The 19,307-nt window shown below is 49.8% G+C and overlaps 1 protein-coding gene across 1 annotated transcript in view; it reads left to right on the top strand.

Moving 5' to 3' along the window:
• ISY1 (ISY1 spliceosome associated protein) overlaps window positions 1-11,690 on the top strand; it is a 37,124-nt gene extending 25,434 nt beyond the window's left edge. Inside the window, exons 7-10 of the mRNA XM_017884956.1 lie at window positions 5,961-6,109; window positions 6,748-6,869; window positions 10,893-10,979; window positions 11,339-11,690. Of these exons, the coding sequence (XP_017740445.1) occupies window positions 5,961-6,109; window positions 6,748-6,869; window positions 10,893-10,979; window positions 11,339-11,446 (466 nt within the window). The 3' untranslated portion in view covers window positions 11,447-11,690. The remainder of the gene's footprint in view (window positions 1-5,960; window positions 6,110-6,747; window positions 6,870-10,892; window positions 10,980-11,338) is intronic.
• The last annotated feature ends 7,617 nt before the right edge of the window (window positions 11,691-19,307 follow it).

Consider the following 19,307-nt stretch of genomic DNA (forward strand, 5'->3'; position numbering starts at 1 on the left):
CGCCCGGCTGTTTTCTATTTTTTTTTTAAAATATATAGTTCTACTTTTATTAAACCCTGCTTATTTTAAAATTCATTATTCCAAAACTGGTTTTGTATAGGTCGCTATCGTCACTTAAAAATAATTCAGAGTTTAAATATTGTGCCATTAATTATGAAGCAATATATTTTTTATTACACAGAAGTTATAGCCAGGTGCAGTGGCTCATGCTTCTAATCCCAGCACTTTGGGAGGCCAAGGCGGGAGAATCACGAGGTCAGGAGTTCCACACCAGCCTGGCCAACATAGTGAAACCCTGTCTCTACTAAAAATACAAAAAAAATATTAGCTGGGCATAGTGGCAGGCACCTATGTAATCCCAGCTACTCAGGAGGCTGAGGCAGGAGAATCGCTTGAACCTGGGAGGCAGAGGTTGCAGTGAGCCGAGATTGTGCCACTGCACTCCAGCCTGGGCAGCAGAGGAAGACTCCATTTTAAACAAAAAAAGTAAATTATAAAATACAGAAAATCGGAAAAAGACCACTCACATTTTCACACCTCATATGTGATGATTGTTAATATATTAGGACATTGTTCCCTCCAGTTTCTTTCTTTCTATTTATTTATTTATTTTTATTTGTTTATTTTTTTGGTGAGACGGAGTCTTGCTCTGTTGCACAGACTGGAGTGTAGTGGTGCGATCTTGGCTCACCGCAACCTCAGCCTCCCGGGTTTGTGGCCCAATCTCGGTTCACTGCAAGCTCTGCCTCCCAGGTTCACGCCATTCTCTTGCCTCAGCCTCCCGACTACAGGCATCTGACACCATGCCCAGCTAATTTTTTTTCTTCTTTTTTTTTTTTTTTTTTTTTTTTTGTATTTTTAGTAGAGATGGGGTTTCACTGTGTTAGCCAGGATGGTCTCGATCTCCTGACCTCGTGATCTGCTCGCCTTGGCCTCCCAAAGTGCTGGGATTACAGGTGTGAGCCACCGTGCCTGGTACTAATTTGTATTTTAGTAGAGACGTGATTTCACTATGTTGGCCAGGGTGGTCTCGAGCTTTTTTTTTTTTTTTGAGATGGAGTCTTGCTCTGTTGTCCAAGTTGGAGTGCAGTGACGCGATCTCACATCACTGCTGCAAGCTCCGCTTCCCAGGTTCACGCCATTCTCCTGCGTCAGCCTCCCGAGTAGCTGGGACTACAGGTGCCCGCCACCACACCTGGCAAAACTTTTGTATTTTTTAGTAGAGACGGGCTTTCACCATGTTAGCCAAGATGGTCTCGATCTCCTGACCTCGTGATCTGCTCGCCTTGGCCTCCCAAAGTGCTGGGATTACAGGTGTGAGCCACCGTGCCTGGTACTAATTTGTATTTTTAGTAGAGACGTGATTTCACTATGTTGGCCAGGGTGGTCTCGAGCTTTTTTTTTTTTTTTTGAGATGGAGTCTTGCTCTGTTGTCCAAGTTGGAGTGCAGTGACGCGATCTCACATCACTGCTGCAAGCTCCGCTTCCCAGGTTCACGCCATTCTCCTGCGTCAGCCTCCCGAGTAGCTGGGACTACAGGTGCCCGCCACCACACCTGGCAAAACTTTTGTATTTTTTAGTAGAGACGGGCTTTCACCATGTTAGCCAAGATGGTCTCGATCTCCTGACCTCGTGATCCACCTGCCTCGGCCTCCCAAAGTGCTGGGATTATAGGCGTGAACCACTGCTCCCAGCTGGTCTTGAACTCTTGATGTTGTGATCTGCCCACCTCGGCCTCTGTCTTGGGCTCCCAATGCGCTGGGATTACAGGAGTGAGCCACTTCACCTGGCTGTTCCTTCCAGTTTCTAAAGGCTTATACTGGGGCGGCTCCTACATTGTGATTATGCTCTATATGTTAGGTTTTTTGCATTTACATTTTTTCTACATGTATTTTTGCTTATTCCGGTCATAGATTTTTGGATTTTTTAATTTATTTTCCTTTTTTGTCATCTCTTTAAAAGATTTTGTTTTAGAAAGAAAATACTTAAGTCAATTTTACCGGTTATAATTCAAATAGTACAGATAGAGTTAAAGTCCTCTTACCTCTACCCTCATCCCAGTGCCCCTCCTAGAGGTAACTGATAATCATTATTATCGTTTGGTATGTTCCTTTCCGGCCTTAAGAAAAAAATTTTTTTTTAGGCCAGGTGCAGTGGCTCACACCAGTAATCCCAGCACTTTGGGAGGCCGAGGAGGGTGGATCACATGAGGTCAGGAGTTCAAGACCAGCCTGACCAACATGGTGAAACCACATCTCTACTGAAAGTACAAAATCAGGCCGGGCATGGTGGCTACGCCTGTAATCCCAGCACTTTGGGAGGCCAAAGTAGGCGGATCACAAGGTGAGGAGATCAAGACCATCCCGGCTAACACAGTGAAACCCTGTCTCTGCTAAAAAAAATACGAAAAATTAGCTGGTCATGGTGGCGGGCGCCTGTAATCCCAGCTATTCGGGAGGCTGAGGCAGGAGAGTGGCGTGAACCCAGGAGGTGGAGCTTGCAGTGAGCTGAGATCACGCCACCTCTGTCTTTTAAAAAAAAAAAAAGAAGAAGAAAATACAAAATTAGCCAGGCATGGTGGCGCATGCCTATAATCCCAGCTACTTGGGAGGCTGAGGCAGGAGAATTGCTTGAACCCCGGAGGCAGAGGTTGCAGTGAGCCGAGATTGCACCACTGCACTCCAGCCTGGGCGACAGAGCAAGACTCCGTCTTAAAAAAAAAAAAGAGAGACAGGACTTTGTTCTGTCACCCAGGCTGTGGAATACAGTGGTGCAATCATAGCTTATTGCAGCCTTGAACTCCAGGGCTCAAGGCATCCTTCTGCCTCTTGAGTAGCTAGGAGTACAGGCATGTATCACCACCCCTGACATTTTTTAAAATTTCTGTAGAGATGGGGGGTCTCACTATGTTGTCTAGTAATTCTTGAACTCCTTGCCTCGAGCAGGCCTCCTGCCTCGGGCTCCCAAAGCATTGGGATTACAAGCATGAACCCCTGCACTCAGCCTTCTTTTAGTCCCGTTTCCAGGCAGTTACATGCTTATTTCATCAGTATAAGTGACAGGTGACTTAACCCCAAGGAAATCCCAGGATAGTTTGCCTTCAGGCATGGCTGAATGTAGCTCACATTTCTTTGTATTGCAGTTTTGACTTCCACTGTGTAAACTTCTTTCTCTGCCTGGCTTTCCACTTGTGGCAATCATCTGTCATCGACTTAGGTCTTGTTCTCTCAGCAACAGATTTTTCTCCCAAGCAGCTCAAGCAAAATTCCCAGACTGAGTGTAGTTGGTTTTGATTGGATTATAATGCCATCATCCATATACCAGCCCCTGTGGCCAGGAGGAACGCAGTACTCTGAGCCAGCCAGGCTTCAACCTGCACTATCTCCTGGCTCCAGCCAGCATGATGACCACTACTTACATGACGTGGCCCAAGAGTGGCAGAGGGGTGGGCACAGTTGCTGTTACCAACAGTGGGGTGATAGATAGAGGCCTGCCAAATGACAGTGGCTCTTTCATAACTGTTGTGTTGTGATAGCCATTGGTATCCTCCCACAAATATACTTAGAACTCTGTTAGTGGATGTGAAGGATTAAAGAGTATCATGGTATGGATTAACCATACCTGACATAACAATTCCTCCATTGCAGACCTTTACTTTCCAGTTTTTTTTTTCTTTCTATCTTTTTTTTTTTTTTTTTTTGAGATGGACTCTCACTCTGTTGCCCTGGCTAGAGTGCAGTGGCGCGATCTCGACTCACTGCCAGCTCTGCCTCCTGGGTTGAAGTGTTTCTCCTACCTCAGCCTCCTCAGTAGCTTGGGATTATAGGCGCCTGGCAACACGCCTCACCACCGCCCTGCTAAATTTTTGTATTTTTTTTTTTTTTTTTTTTTTTTTTTTTTTTTTTTTTTTTCTTTTTTTTGAGACGGAGTCTTTGCTCTGCCGCCCAAGGCGAGCTGGAGTGCAGTGGCCGGATCTCAGCTCACTGCAGCTCCGCCTCCCAGGTTCACGCCATTCTTCCTGTCTTCAGCCTCCGAGTAGCTGGACTACAGGCGCCCGCCTCGTCGCCCGGCTAGCTTTTTTGTAATTTTTAGTAGACGACGTTTCACGTATTAGCAGGATGGTCCTCGATCTCCTGACATCATGATCCGCCCGTCTCGCCCTCCCAAAGTGCTGGGATTGACAGGCTTGAAGCCACCCGGCGCCTGGCCTAATTTTTTGGTAATTTTTAATAGAGACCAGGGTTTTGCCCATGTTGGCCAGTCCTGCGTCTTGAACCCTGACCTCAGGTGATCTACCTGCCTCGGCCTCCCAAAATGCTGGATTACAGGCATGAGCCATGGCTGTCTGGCTAGCTTTTATTCTTTGACTAATCTGGTTGGCCTTGTCATTTTCTTTTTCATTTTCAATAATTCTCTGGCCGGGCCCACAGTGCTCACACCTACTAATCTTAGCACTTTGGGAAGCCTAAGCGGGCAGATCATCTGAGGTCAAGTTTGAGACTTGCCTGGCCAACAAGTGAAACCCATCTCTCCTAAAAATACAAAAATTAGCTGAGTGTGGTGGTGGGTGCCTGTAATCCCAGCTACTCGGGAGGCTGAGGCAGGAGAATCACTTGAACCTGGAGGCAGAGGTTGTAGTGAGCCGAGATCATGCCATTGCACTCTAGCCTGGACAACAAGAGTGAAATTCCATCTCAAAAAAAAAAAAAAGAATTACTTGAATATTCTGGATAATAGTCCTAGTCTGAAAATATCTTCTTTAGGGCTTTCTCATCTATCTTTTTTGTTTGTTTATAGTTTTTTTTTTTTTTTTTTTTTTTTTTTTTTTTTTTTTTTTTTAACGTAGATTTGATGCTGGCTTAATTCTTGTCCCATTTCGGGTATAGTTTCTTTTGTCTTTTTTATTTACTTATGTTTCTTGTCATGCTTTTTCATTAAACATTATGACAGTTCCTGTGTTATTAAAATACTTTGTGAATTAGCATTACAGGGGCTGCAGGATATCCCATCCCATACATATTCTGCAATTTACAATCCTAGGTTATTTCCAAGTTTTCTCTCTTACATAAATAATAATGTGATGCATATTTCTGTCCATGAAGCTTTTTGCTATCTTATGTTTGCACTGCAACCAGCCTGGAATTTCTTTTTTCTTTTTTTTTTCTTTTTTTTTTTTTTTGAGACGGAGTCCGGCTCTGTTGCCCAGGCTGGAGTGCAGTGGCGCGGTCTTGGCTCACGGCAACCTCCGCCTCCTGGGTTCAAGTGATTCTCCTGCCTCAGCCTCCGGAGTAGCTGGGATTAAAGGGGCCCACCACCATGCCTGACTGATTTTTGTATTTTTAGTAGAGATGGGGTTTCACCATGTTGGCCACGCTGGTCTCGAACTGCTGACCTCATGATTCTCTCGCCTCGGCCTCCCAAAGTGCTGGGATTACAGGCGTGAGCCACCGCGCCGAGCTTGGTTTTGTTTTTTAATTAGGTAGGTTGCTTTTAAATGGACTAATGGGTCCCAGTACTGAATTTAAAAAGGGCTCAACCACTTAAATAATCCCATGAATACTATAGAAAAGTGCCTATCCATGGTATTTTCTTTTTTTGTGATGGAGCCTTGCTTTGTTGTCCAGGCTAGAGTGCAGTGGTGTGATCTCGGCTCACTGCAAACTCTGCCTCCCGGGTTCAAGCGATTCTCCTGCCTCAGCCTGAGTAGCTGGGATTACAGGCGCGCACCACCACGCCTGGCGAATTTTTGTATTTTTAGTAGAGACGAGGTTTCACCATGTTGGTCAGGCTGGTCTCGAACTCCTGACCTCGTGAGCCGCCTGCCTCGGCCTCCCAAAGTGCTGGGATTATAGGCGCGAGCCACCGCACCTACGTGGTATTTTCATGAACATACGTGCCACGTGGCTGTGTAGCGTTGCATCAGGAGACAGCTTCACTGGAGTGTGATTGTGACTTGGAAACTCAGCTCTGTTTCTGTTTCTTATAGCTCTTCCTCCTCCCAGAAAGACACGTGCTGAGCTCATGAAGGCAATCGATTTTGAGTACTATGGTTACCTAGATGAAGACGATGGTGTTATTGTGCCTTTGGAACAGGAATATGAAAAGAAACGTAGGTCTCTGGGCATTTTATTTTCGAATAGATGGCATCTGTTTTCTGTTGTCTCCTTTGAAAACAGGATTTTCAATAGTGCTTTATGCCAGAAAGGAGTTTTCTTTGTTGCTAATGGTCTTCAGGTGTGATGGTCTGTTAATTCCCTGATCTCTGTGAGGCAGTCAAGGCTGTGTGGGCCAGAGATAACAGGTTGGGGAAGCCATGAGAACCAAGTCTGACCAGTCCCTGTCTGCTAGGAGATCACCATCTGGATTTGTGCTAATACCAGTGCCCATGTGACACATCAAGCCAAGACTTTGGAAGCAAGTGGTCTGGAGCTGGAGCTGATTTCTAGCATGCTCTGCCCCTGCCTTCTCTGTTTTCATGTGGACATGTTGGGAAGCCACTCAGGTTGTGGAACTAGGGAGGATTTGGGAATGTTCCCTAAAAATCTGCTTTGTAGTGACTGAAAGCCAGAGCTGTTGTAGGACTACCATGCCTCACATCCATTTCCACTCATGGGGGCAGAATGAAGGATGTCCCTTTCTAGGGGGGATATCTAGACTTTCCCTGCATAGTGTTGGCCTTTCCCTGCGTAGTGTTGAAAGCTCATTTAGAGACTGAAATAAATAGCACCTACCCTCTCTTGTGTTCAGTCAGAGCCGAGTTAGTGGAAAAGTGGAAAGCAGAGAGAGAGGCTCGGCTGGCAAGAGGAGAAAAGGAAGAGGAGGAGGAAGAGGAGGAAGAGATCAACATCTATGCAGTCACCGAGGAGGAGGTATTGGGTTTGGTCCCCTCTGGCACTCACTGCCATCTGCTCCAAGCCATGAAGTATGGCAGGGAGGAAGCTTGGCTTCAAAACACAGAGTCAGGGTTCACAGCCCAGCTTGCTCGCCTGCAGGATGGCTGTGAAAACACTCGTGAGATTACAGGAGGGTTTCAGGAGGCAGCAGCCATGAGAGTGCCCTGCTGGCCATGCTTTACACAAGGGCTTCCTTCCTTCCTTCTTAGAGACAGGCCCTCCTGCATGCCCTGGAATTAGATTGATAAACACAGAGGAAGCCATGAGCTTTAGCCCATGACCTCATCACTTCTGTTCACATGGCAGTGCCAGTCGCTCTTCCGTAGTCTAACACTCCCATCTTTTTTATTTTTTTGAGACGGAGTCTTGCTCGACTGTCACCCAGGCTGGAGTGCAGTGGCATGATCTTGGCTCACTGCAACCTCTGCCTTCTAGGTTCAAGCAATTCTTCTGCCTCAGCCTCCCGAGTAGCTGGGACTACAGGCGAGTGCCACCATGCCCGGCTAATTTTTATATATTTAATAGAGACAGGGTTTCACCATATTGGCCAGGCTGGTCTCGAACTCCTGACCTCGTGATCCATCCGCCTTGGCCTCCCAAAGTGCTGGGATGACAGGTGTGAACCATTGCATCTGGCCCTAACACCCCTTCTTACAGATGGAAACAAACCCAGAGGGTCATGGTTGGGGAATCCTTGCATATTTTCAGACCTTTTGCATATTTTCTGATCTATAGGAAACACTCATTATATATCTTAGTTATTACTTTTTATTATAGCCACCATGTAAGTAATCTTGACATATCTGTCTGTGCTACACCTTTTATTTTTTCTATGAAACATTACCAAAACTTCACTGCATTAAAGGAGATATTCTGAAACAAGGAAAAGTCAGCATTTGAAATATCTGCCTCCCATGCAGAGCTCTTCTGCAGGGCCCTCTGTTTGGAGTCCTTGCTGCCTGCACAGATCCAAGTGGATCTGATTTGCTGGACTGAGAGAAGGGAGGGGATCACCCACACATGGATCATGGCTCAGGTTCCACATAAGGAGCTTGCTGAGACACCACTGGTGAAGAAGCAGGCTCAGGTTTAGTGACTTAGTCAATGTCACACAGGATGTAACAGGCCTGATGTTCCTGCTCATGTCTAGCTGGGCTAGTGGAGTTCAGTGCGGGTCTGAAGCAGGATGGCAGCATGCCTTAGGAGGATTTCCTCTAGGTATAAATACTCATTTGCTCTCTCAGCAGGTGTTTAATTCATGGCTCCTGTGAGCCAGCCCCTTTCCAGGTGCAGGGGCATAGTGGTACAGAGGCCTGGTGTGTAGCTTTTAGTCCGGGGGAGGCAGTCCAGTAAGAGAGACAGTGAGCAGCAGTCCCTCAATAAAGCCTTGGTGCAGGGACAGACTGCAGACGCTCTGCTGGGAAGCTAACCCCTCAGCTGAGATTAGGACGATCCAGGGAACTTAACCAAGGGAGGAGGAGATGATACGCCCCAGCAGGAGCACATCATGTGCTGAGAGATCCTGTGATGAGTATGAGAGACAAAGGACAGCCCAGTGTGCTAGAGTGCAGAGAGTGGGTGCTGGGTGTGAGTGGAGGCTGATGGGGAGCTGGCGTTGTGGGGAAGAGCAGTGGAAACCCACAGCAGAATTTTTTTTTTTTCTTTTCAAATAATTACAGAGATACAGGAAGTTGCAAAGAATGCAGAGAGATCTTGTGTATGCTTCACCCATTTCCCCCAATGGTTCTGTCTCATGTAGTTCTAGCACAGTAGTAAAACTGGGAGGTTGACGTTGGCATAATGAACGTGTAAAGTTCTGTGTCGTTTGTCTCCATGTATGGAGAACCATGTGGCCATCATGACAATCCAGATACAGAACTGGCCGGGGGTGGTAGTCACGCCTATAATCCTAATACTTTGGGAGGCTGAGGTGGGAGGATTGCTTGAACTCAGGAGTTCGAGACCAGTCTTGGCAACACAATGAGGCCCTGTTTCTACCAAAAATAAAAACAATTAGCTGGGTGTGGTTGGAGATGCCTATAGTCCCAGCTCCTCAGGAGGCTGAGGTGTGAGAATTGCTTGAGCTCAGGGGGTTGAGATTGCAGTGAGCTGTAATTACACCACCGCACTCCAGCCTGGGAACTGTCCCCTTACCACAAAGATCCCTGGTGCCACCCCTTCACAGTTCACATCTCCCTGTCCTCACCATCTCTTGACCTAGCTGAACCCTAACCATCTCTGATTTTGTCATTTCATAATGTTTTATAAATGGGATCATGCTGTGGGTCACCTTTCGAGATGGCCTTGACACTCAGCATGATTCCCTTGCCATCCCTCTGGTTGTTGAGTTCAATAGTTCATTCCTTTTCACTGCTGAGTGTTGTTCCGTATACAGAAAAGTACACACCTGCTAAATGTGTAGGTCACTGGATTTTCATAGGTTGAACACACACACATAGCAAATACCAGTGAAGAAATAGAACAGGACCACAACGCCAGAAGCTCACTGGTGCCTCAGGGGTCACCCTCCTGACCTTTCGTGACCCGTATGTTTTACTTGTGTCTGAACTTTACATATGTGGAGTCATGTGTACTCTTTTGTGTCTGATGTTTGTAGGTATTTGTGTTGTGTCCAGCTTGGGGTTTTGGCAGATAGGGTTGCTGGGAATTTTCTTGTTCCCGTGCAGTGTTTGAGTACATGTTGAGGAGTGGAACCACCAGATCAGGGTAGGTGTGTGTTTAGTGTTAGATACAACCAGTTTCTCCAAGTGCCAGCAATGGATGAGAGGTTCCTCAAGAGGCTTTTCAAGCCACCCCCACTGGGAACCAGTCAGGGAACGGGTCGTGCACGGTGTCTGGCAGAGCCCAGCAAACAGTGGACTTCCGACTTGCCACAAGACCCTTTCTCTCTTTCCAAGTCCATGTTGTTTTCTTTGTTATTAGAAATTTGTATTGACTCATAGGCAACCTCTGAGTTGATTATTTTTCTATACATGGTACATTATTTTACATTTAAATTTTTAAAAATAGTGATAACAGGCCGGGCGCGGTGGCTCAAGCCTGTAATCCCAGCACTTTGGGAGGCCGAGACGGGCGGATCACGAGGTCAGGAGATCGACACCATCCTGGCTAACACGGTGAAACCCCGTCTCTACTAAAAAATACAAAAAACTAGCCGGGCGGGGTGGCGGGCGCCTGTAGTCCCAGCTACTCGGGAGGCTGAGGCAGGAGAATGGCGTAAACCCGGAAGGCAGAGCTTGCAGTGAGCTGAGATCCGGCCACCGTACTCCAGCCTGGGCGACAGAGCAAGACTCCATCTCAAAAAAAAAAAAAAATAGTGATAACATTCACAAGGTTCAAAAGTGAAATAGTATATAAAGATATTCCATGAAGATTCTCTTTTCTCTCCCTGTTCCTTACCTACCTTGTTCTCACTGCTGTCAGTAGTTTCTATTCTTATTTCCTCCTTAGACAAAAGGTAGCGTAATGTACACCGTGTTCTGTGGTTTTTTTTTTTTTTTTTTTTAGACGGAGTCTCGCTCTGTCGCCCAGGCTGGAGTACAGTGGCTGGATTCCAGCTCACTGCAAGCTCCGCCTCCCCGGTTTATGCCATTCTCCTGCCTCAGCCTCCCGAGTAGCTGGGACTACAGGCGCCCGCCACCTCGCCCGGCTAGTTTTTTGTATTTTTTAGTAGAGACGGGGTTTCACCGTGTTAGCCAGGATGGTCTCGATCTCCTGACCTCGTGATCCGCCCGTCTCGGCCTCCCAAAGTGCTGGGATTACAGGCTTGAGCCACTGCGCCCGGCCGATTTTTTTAACTTAATCTTGTGGCTCAGGTGTCTTTCTGTAAGTATAGAACTTTCTTATATTTTTCTTTTAAATAGTTGCAGTTTTTTCTTTTAAATAGTTTTTTTTCTTTTAAATAGTGTGTTTTATAGAGTTGCCAGGATTTATCTAGCTGGACGCCTACTGATGGACTTTCGCTTGTTCTGTTTGTAGTCGGATGAGGAAGGCAGCCAGGAGAAAGGAGGGGATGACGGCCAGCAGAAGTTCATTGCTCACGTCCCTGTTCCCTCGCAGCAAGAGGTAGGACCACAGCTAAGAGCTGCCTGGGCACCACGGGCTTCTCCAAAGCAGACTACACGAGCACTGCAGTGGGTTTTCGTTGTCCTTCCTACCCATCAGGGCAGCTCAGGGTCCTGACCACATGACACCTGTCATTGTGCTCAGGGTGTGGGGTCCAAAAAAGGCAGGACCCTCTGCCCTAGGCCATTCTGTTGTTCAAATGTTTCCAATGGGAGGGACTTACGACTCTTGGAGACTATTCTGGGCATTTAAATCAGTCTCTTCATGGACTTCTTCCTCGGGGACTTCCTCCTGACTGGGTCTGGCAAGGGTTGGAGGGCTTTGCTGAGGAGTGAGCCCTGCACTCTTAATTTCCACAGATTGAGGAGGCACTGGTGCGAAGAAAGAAAATGGAACTCCTCCAGAAGTATGCAAGCGAGACTCTGCAGGCCCAAAGTGAAGAAGCCAGAAGGCTCCTGGGGTATTAGGACCCAGCTGGGGCTCTCCTTGAAGTTCTTCCATCCCCCAGTGGTACCTCAGGACCCAGGGCTGCAGACAGGCAGGCTAGTGCTGAGCCCCATTCTCAGCCTTCCTTCCCTCTCCTTATCTCGTGCTGACTCGACGGTAGAGGTCTGTCCCTGGTCTTCCTGGTAGGTTTTGTACACATATTTTGCTACTGTGTGGATCCATTTATTTTTATTGTGGAGTGTATACAACAGGTTGCGAACTGGCTGCCTGTATCTGATTTTGCCTTGCACTGTGATTTTGAGGAGAGAAGAATCAATTAGTGGCAAACATTTAAAAATGCAATTTTTTGCAGACCAAAGTATAATTTTTAAAAAATGCAAATTTTTGGCTGGGCGCGGTGGCTCAAGCCTGTAATCCCAGCACTTTGGGAGGCCGAGACGGGCGGATCATGAGGTTAGGAGATCGAGACCATCCTGGCTAACACGGTGAAACCCCGTCTCTACTAAAAAATACAAAAAACTAGCCGGGCGAGGTGGCGGGCGCCTGTAGTCCCAGCTACTCCGGAGGCTGAGGCAGGAGAATGGCGTAAACCCGGGAGGCAGAGCTTGAAGTGAGCTGAGCCGGCTACTATACTCCAGCCCCGGTGAGAGAGTGAGACTCTGTCTCAAAAAAAAAAAAGCAAATTTTCTAAAAGACAAATCTTCTCTTGAAAAATGAGATGATGTGGCCAGGTGTGGTGGCTCACGCCTGTAATCCCAGCACTTTGGGAGGCCGAGGCAGGCGGATCATGAGGTCAAAAGATCGAGACCACCCTCGCCAACGTGGTGAAACCCCATCTCTACTAAAAATACAAAAAAATTATTCTGATGCTGGGCGTGGTGGCAGGCGCCTGTGGTCCCAGCTACTTGGGAGGCTGAGGCAGGAGAATCGCTTGAATGCGAGAGGTAGAGGTTGAAGTGAGCTGAGATCGTGCCACTGCACTCCAGCCTGGTGACAGAGTAAGACTCTGTCCCAAAAAAAAAAAAAAGGAGATGATATGTCAGACCTGAACATGCACCCCACAGGTCAATGACCAGGTCCCTCTGTGTCGGACGCTGCTCTGGCCTCTCTGTGAGCCCCGCTCCACCTGCTCCACTCGCTCCTGCCTGGGTGGCAGGAATTTGAGTTTGCTACTCCTGTTTTATAACCTGTTCTGCAGAAACCTATTTTTATTAAAGATTTTTATAAGAAAGGGAAACCTCCATGTCTTCAGCTTATTCCCTTGGCCAACTGCTCTGAGGTGACAGTGGCATTAGGATGTGTAGCCAGTCACTGAGGGGCACTGCCTTCCCGCAGGGGAGTCCCTGAAGTCCCAGTCCCAAGTGTGGCAAGGACAGGACCAGATCCCAGGAGCCTCGGTGGGAGTGAGCTGACCCACTGTGGCATCTGCGGCCATAGCTGTAGACAGGGCTCCTTGCAGTGGGCTGCACTGTGGCCTGCTGAGAGCACACAGTGGACACGAACTGAGTCCAGAGCTTCCTCTGAACTGGGACTAAGCTCTCCAGTGGGGAATCATGGTCAGCAGCTACAGCCCCTGGGCAAGATGGGGCCTGGCCTCCTGCCCTCTGCAGGGTCACGGGAGTGTCTAGGAGCTCAGGGTCAGGGCCAGATGGCTGTTCCTGGGGCCTGGGGCTCCAGCTCAGGCTGTTTGGGAATAGGAACTCTTGGCTTGGAGAAGCCCATCACACAGCAGAAGGCCTGGAATGGTCAGTCTATGGGGAGCAGCTCAGTCTGAGGGTGGCAGAGCCTCGTGTGGCTGTGTGTGGCTGAGTCGGGAGAGTGGCCAGTGCTGAGCCCTCTCTAAGGAGCCCGAGGGCCACAAGGACCGTGGAAAGGGTCTGAGCGAGGGAGTCGGGACCTAGTGGCTAGGGGACTTGCTTGAGGACGCTCTCTGTGGCCACAAGGAGAGGCCCAGGTATTACCAAGTCAGGAGGAGGCTGGGGCAGAGGCCCTGGCAGGTGGGTGGGCTGGGTGGGGATGGGAGTAGCCAGGGTATAGGTGAGGACAGGGAAGGGCCCCCCTGCCTCCTGGTATCCCTGAGGGCGGGGCTGCCCAATCCCAGCCCTCAGTTGAGCCCAGAGGCAAATGTGTGCAGGGAGGAGAGGGGTCCAGGTTGGAGCTTTGGGAGCCCTTGGAGGGAGCAAGGCAGACTCACCTCTGAGACCCAGCACCCAGCTTGGGTCTGCAGGTAGGGGCTCAGGAGTGAACATCATGGGGGCTTTGAGCAAGACCCTCTGGGCCCCAGACTCAGCTTTTATACTTTGAAGTCAAGGAGTGACCTGTGCTGTCCGAGTTTGCTCTGGGGTCTGGGCAGTCCTGTGGTTTGGGCAGAGGCCTCAGAGGGCCTTAGGGACAGACTGATCCTGGTCTGAGCCTCTGGGGAGCATGGGGGTGGCCAGGCTCGGACAGGCCTGGTTATGGGTTTGTCTTCCAAGGGGCACACATGCACTCAGTTGCTTCCTGGCATTCAGAAGAGAATGAGGAATTCAGACATCAGGCCTTCTCCCTGGGAAGGATGACAGGTGCTTGGAACCAGGCCTGTCTTGAAAGCCTGGGCTCTGGGCCTTCCTCCTCCAGTCGCCTGTTCCAGGCCTTCAGTGTACAAAGCACTCCCCTCCTGGGATCTCTTCTCGGCTCCCCGGGATGCAAACTGGCCAGGGGTTAGGATTCCACATTTGAGGAAACAGGCTGAGAGTGGAGAAGCACCCAGCTGGACATCCTCTAAGTATTCCTGGCAGAAACCCTTGCTACTTGTCTGTGCCCAAAGGTCCTAGAGGGTCCTAGATGTAGGACAAGGTCTCAGCAGGGCTGCAGTTCTAGGCCTGGAAACAGCTGGGGGTGGGGGAAGCTGGCTGGGTGGGTGTGGTCATCTTTTCCCAGTTTGTGGCCCGTCTCAGGAGGCTTTGTTTGGTTAATAAAATCTGCTGAATGGTTTATATTAGCTTTGACTCTGCCTGTGGTTTCCCGAAAAGCTACTTTTTCATAGTCACGTTTCCATTAACTTCCTTCTTCCCTCACACTGCGTGTCTTCCGTTGTCTAAAACACACCACCTCCCTCCTGTTTTGCTTTAAGACTAGTCACAGCATCCTCACCCAGGCCTCCTGACCTCCTCCCGCTACATCCCCAACCGACTGACCCCACCTGCCCTTGGGCAATTTATAAACAAGGAAGAAATGAAAACCTTTCTCCTATTGCCCTGCGTTCACCCTGCCTGCACATGCCCACCCCATTCCCTGAAATACTGGCGGGTTCTGGAGCCAAGCTGGGGGTCCTCACCCTGCTCACTGCGCAGCACTGAAAGCAGGAACACACCTGGATGGACATCAGGCCTTGTCCAACACCCAGCTGACTAGCAAGCAGAGGGATCCACGGGGGTGGGCAGTGGCACCCACCCCCTTCTGGTATCTCCACACTTGCTGCCCACCTGCTCCACCCAAAAGGATGCAGAGGGCAGTGTCCATGGAGGGCTGGCCTGGTGCTCTTAGTTCTGCTTCTCTGCCGCAACTCCTAGGGCTTTTAGCAGGTCATGCAGTCCCTGAGCCTGGGTTTCTTTTCCAACAAAATGAGCCGTAAAAAGGGCAGAGTTGTTCACAGTTCTCTCTAGCTGGACCAGGGTAGAAGTCTGTAAAAAATGTGTGTTTGAGGGGCTGGGAAATCAGGTGAGGGGCTGAGGGGAGGAGATGATGTTGGGAGAAGTGGAACCTTAAACGTGTGCACGTTCCTGAGGGTCTGGGACTTGGCACTGAACTTGCTTGAGCAGGGGATGCCTTTGTAAGATCCCTTCCAGCAGCAGATGGGGTGAGGGTAGGGGTTGTGCTGGGGGGACTTGAAACAGTCGAGGGAGGAAGCCAATCTGATCCTCTAGGGGATGGCTGGGTCTGGTTGGGGGCTAGCAGTAGAGGTGTGAGCTGGGGTGCTGAGGCGCTAACCCCTGTATTTTGAGTCAGATCCTCAAGTGTGAGACCAGTGCTATCAACAGAAGCAGTAAGAGTGGAGGTGCTCATTTGCCTGTGTTTATGACATTTTGGGATTCTGGGAGGAGAGAGAGTGGATGCCTGTGTTTTCTCTGGTCACCAGGTGAGTGCAGAGAGCTATGGAGGAGTCTTTCCAGCCAGCAGTCAGCACCAGCCAGAGCACTGAAGTTTATGACTGCTGTAGCCGATTTCTGCTTTATTCCTACTTTTAATTTTCAGAGTCCAGAGTGCTCACCATTACACCACGGAACCTCACAATCCTACTTTTAATTTTGTAATATTTTGTAGCAAGCACCTCTGTATGAAAGACACAGGGTATTGTGGTTGGCGTCTGGCCTTCATGGTGTTTTTTCACTTGGGGGCACATTTTCAGCATTAGCCTTGGCATCACCACATAAATAAAATTTGGGGCTGGGCGTGGTGGTGCACACCTGTAATCCCAGCACTTTGGGAGGCCAAGGCAAGAGTATCATTTGCTTGAGCCCAGGAGTTCAAGACCAGCCTGAGCAACATAATACGACCTCTACAAAAAAATAAAAAAATTAGCTGTATGTAGTAACGCACGGCTGTGGTCCCAGGCCTGTGGTCGAGTACAAGAGGCTGAGGTGGGAGTATGGCTTGAGCCCTGGAGATATAAGGCAGTAGTGAGCCATGATTGTACCACTGCACTGCAGCCTAGGCAACAGAGGAAGATGCTGTCTCCCCCACCCCCTCCCCCCAAAAAAGAAGAAAACTTGTTTGATAGTGTTGTAGGTTTATATTTTAATAATGGCAAGTGTAGAAAGAAAAAGATGACAGGAGAGCGAGACTCTGTCTCAAAAAAAAAAAAAAAAAAAAAAATGTTAAAATTCTTGGCCGGGCATGGTGGCTCACGCCTGGCCAACACAGTGAAACCCTGGCCGTACTAAAAATACAAAAATTAGTCAGGTGTGGTGGCACACGCCTGTAATCCCAGTTACTCCGGAGGCTGAGGCAGAATTGCTTTAACTCAGGAGGCGGAGGTTGCAGTGAGCCAAAATTGCGCCATTGCACTCCAGCCTGGGCAACAAGAGTGTTCTCAAAAATAAAAAAAAGTTCTTGATATATTAATTAATATATATATAATATATATATATATATATATATATATATATATATATTTTTTTTTTTTTTTTTTTTTTTTTTTTTGAGCGAGTCTCGCTCCTGTACCCAGGCAGTTGCAGCAATATCTGGGCTCACTGCAAGCTCCATCTCCTGGGTTCACCACATTCTCCTGCCTCAGCTCCTGAGTTAGCTGGGACTACAGGTGCCCGCAACTACCCGGCTAATTTTTTGTATTTTTAGTAGAAAACGGGGTTCCACCATGTTCGCCCAGCGATGGTCTCGATCTCCTGACCTTGTGATCTGCCCGTCTCAGCCTCCAAAGTGCTGGATACAGGCATGATCCCACGCCCGGCACTAAATTCTTGACCTATTTTAAAAATTTGCAATTATACATTTTTTCAAATTTGATGTATTAAATGAAACAAATATTTTTAATTGCTGCATTTCAAATCAGCATGATTCCATTTTTAATAAAATGCCGCTGTGCTACTCAGGAATTTACCACCAAAAGAGATATTTGCAGATATTAGACAGCTGTATTGAGGTATAATTTACATACCATAAAACCCACCCTTTTTAAGTTTACATTTTAATGATTTCAATAAACTTGGGGAGTTGTGCTTCCCTTACCACAGTCCAATTTTAGAATCACCCCACAAAGGCAAGGGAGTGGTGGCTGGGTTTTCTGACAAAATCTGTACTCAGACCAACATGTCCCCCGCCCCAGCCCAACCAGTTCCAGGCTAGAGCAGTGTAAAGGCCAGTTAGCTATCTAACCACTATCTACCCCCATGCTTCATCCTGGCTCCTGGATTCCACACCATTTTGTGTTGTGGTAGCTGCTCTGAGCTGGGGGCAGGCCTTGTTTTCTGGAGTTCTGTACTTTGATCTGAGCTAGCCCCAGCATGCAGAAATCTTCCAACCCATCTCCTATCTACTTCTACCCTGGAGTGGAGGTTATTTCTGCCGCTGTAGCTGCCTGCTCCCATCAGGTGTACCAAAGCGGGGCTCTCAATTGCTTTTCAGTGGCATTTTGGGGTTTCCTGATTCTGTTGAGTATTTCCCATGGGAGTGGAGTTCAAACTTTCAGAAGAAACAAACAACTCTTCTACCTTCTCCATGGGGTCTGCCTTTGCAGACTGCTTATTCAGTCCCTTCCCATCTTGACCTGAAAGGTTGGCTTGGGTCCTCACAGTAGCACTGGGGGACTTACTCTCTGAAGTCTTCTTCAGCTTCTGGAAGACCCTCCCCTTTTCTCCTGGATTTTTGTCTGCTTTGTCCACAGGTGCATTACAAGGCCCCAGGACAGTGCCCGCCTGTGGCAGGCATTCATTAAATGTGTTGAATAACTGGAATTGGAGTGCCACAAGGGAGCTGTCTGGAGGGGTAAGGGATGCTGTCAATTCCTTCCCATCTTGGGAGCTGGGAAGCCCAATCCTATTGGATCTAGTATAAGCTTCTTACAGATGTTTGGGTCTCCTTTCTTTGATGGGCCCTGGTTCACTGGGCCAACTCAGGAGCTGGTCTCCCCTTCCTCAGAGTCCCCCACAAGTTTCTCTGTTCCTTTTCCTAGACTGGTGCTTTTTGGCTGGGTTAGTTTCCCAAATGGGCCTGTAGCTGCTCTGAGCTGGGTCATCCAGCCGTTTGGCAGCTGCTTCAGCCACTGCTAGGCTGGGTTTTGGAGATGAGAGCTCCCAGCTCCTCCTTCTGGCCCAGCTTCCCATGAAACGGGGGCCTGGGTCCTCTCCCCACCAGGATTTTTGCCTGCTCCGCAGTTTTGTAGCCAGCCTGGATTTTGGCCTTCTGCAGCCTGCTCCCTCCCTTCCCTTCCGCCCCTGGGAAGAGTGACCCCCGCCACTCTCAGGGACTCTGCACTGCCCGCCTGTCAGAGTGGGCACTCAGGTGCTGTGGTCGTCCCTTCCCCCGTGATCCATTCCGGAGGGGGTCATTCTAAGTCTAGGCCTGCAGGCCCCGAGCTACTGCCATGGCCTCCGTCTGTTCCTGACCGGGGGTCTGGGAAGCAGCAGGTAGGGGATCCCGGGCAGGCGGACCAGGCCTGGGTGGGGGGCGGGCAGGAGGCGCGGGACAGCACCTGCGGTCCCAGCTGAGGAAGGGTCGGGATGGGCAGTGGTTTGGGGGCCAGACGGATCCGCGGTGTGGGCGCGCCGGGGTGTTGATGGAGGAGGGGCCGAGGGTGCTAAGGGCGGGGTCGGCCTGGGGGCAGGACTGAAGGCGGAGTCGGGTTGGGCGGAGTCAAGAGCTGAGGAGAGCCTGAGGGCGGAGTCGGGGGGGGCTGAGATGGGCCTGTGGGCGGAGTCGGGTCTGAGCTGGGGGCGGAGTCGGGGCGGGCTGAAGTGGGCCTGTGGGCGGAGTCGAGGTCGGGCTGAGGGCAGAGTCGGGTCGGAGACGGGGCGCGCTGAAGTGGGACTGGGGACGGAGTCGATGTCGGAGCTGAGGGCGGAGTCGGGGGCGGGGACGCAGGCGGAACCGGGGAGGGGTCGGGCTGAGGTGGGCCCGAGGATAGGGCTGGGGGCGGAGTGGGTGCCGGCCTGAGGGCGGAGCCCGGGTGTGGGTGGAGTCGGGGCGGGCTGGGGCGGGCTGGGGCGGCCTACAGTTCCGGACTGGCCGCCGGAGTTGAGGACGGCCAGAGCTTGCGGAGGGCCCGGCTGGGCGATCGGGCGGAGCGGAACCCGCGGGCTCCGATCCGGCGGGGCCGAGCCGAGCCGGGGGGGACCGAGCCAGGGTGGGGCGGGACTGAGCCAGGGTGGGGCGGGACTGAGCCAG

The sequence above is a fragment of the Rhinopithecus bieti genome, unplaced genomic scaffold, assembly GCF_001698545.2.
Source record: "Rhinopithecus bieti isolate Rb0 unplaced genomic scaffold, ASM169854v2 scaffold_13262, whole genome shotgun sequence".
NCBI lineage: Eukaryota > Metazoa > Chordata > Mammalia > Primates > Cercopithecidae > Rhinopithecus > Rhinopithecus bieti.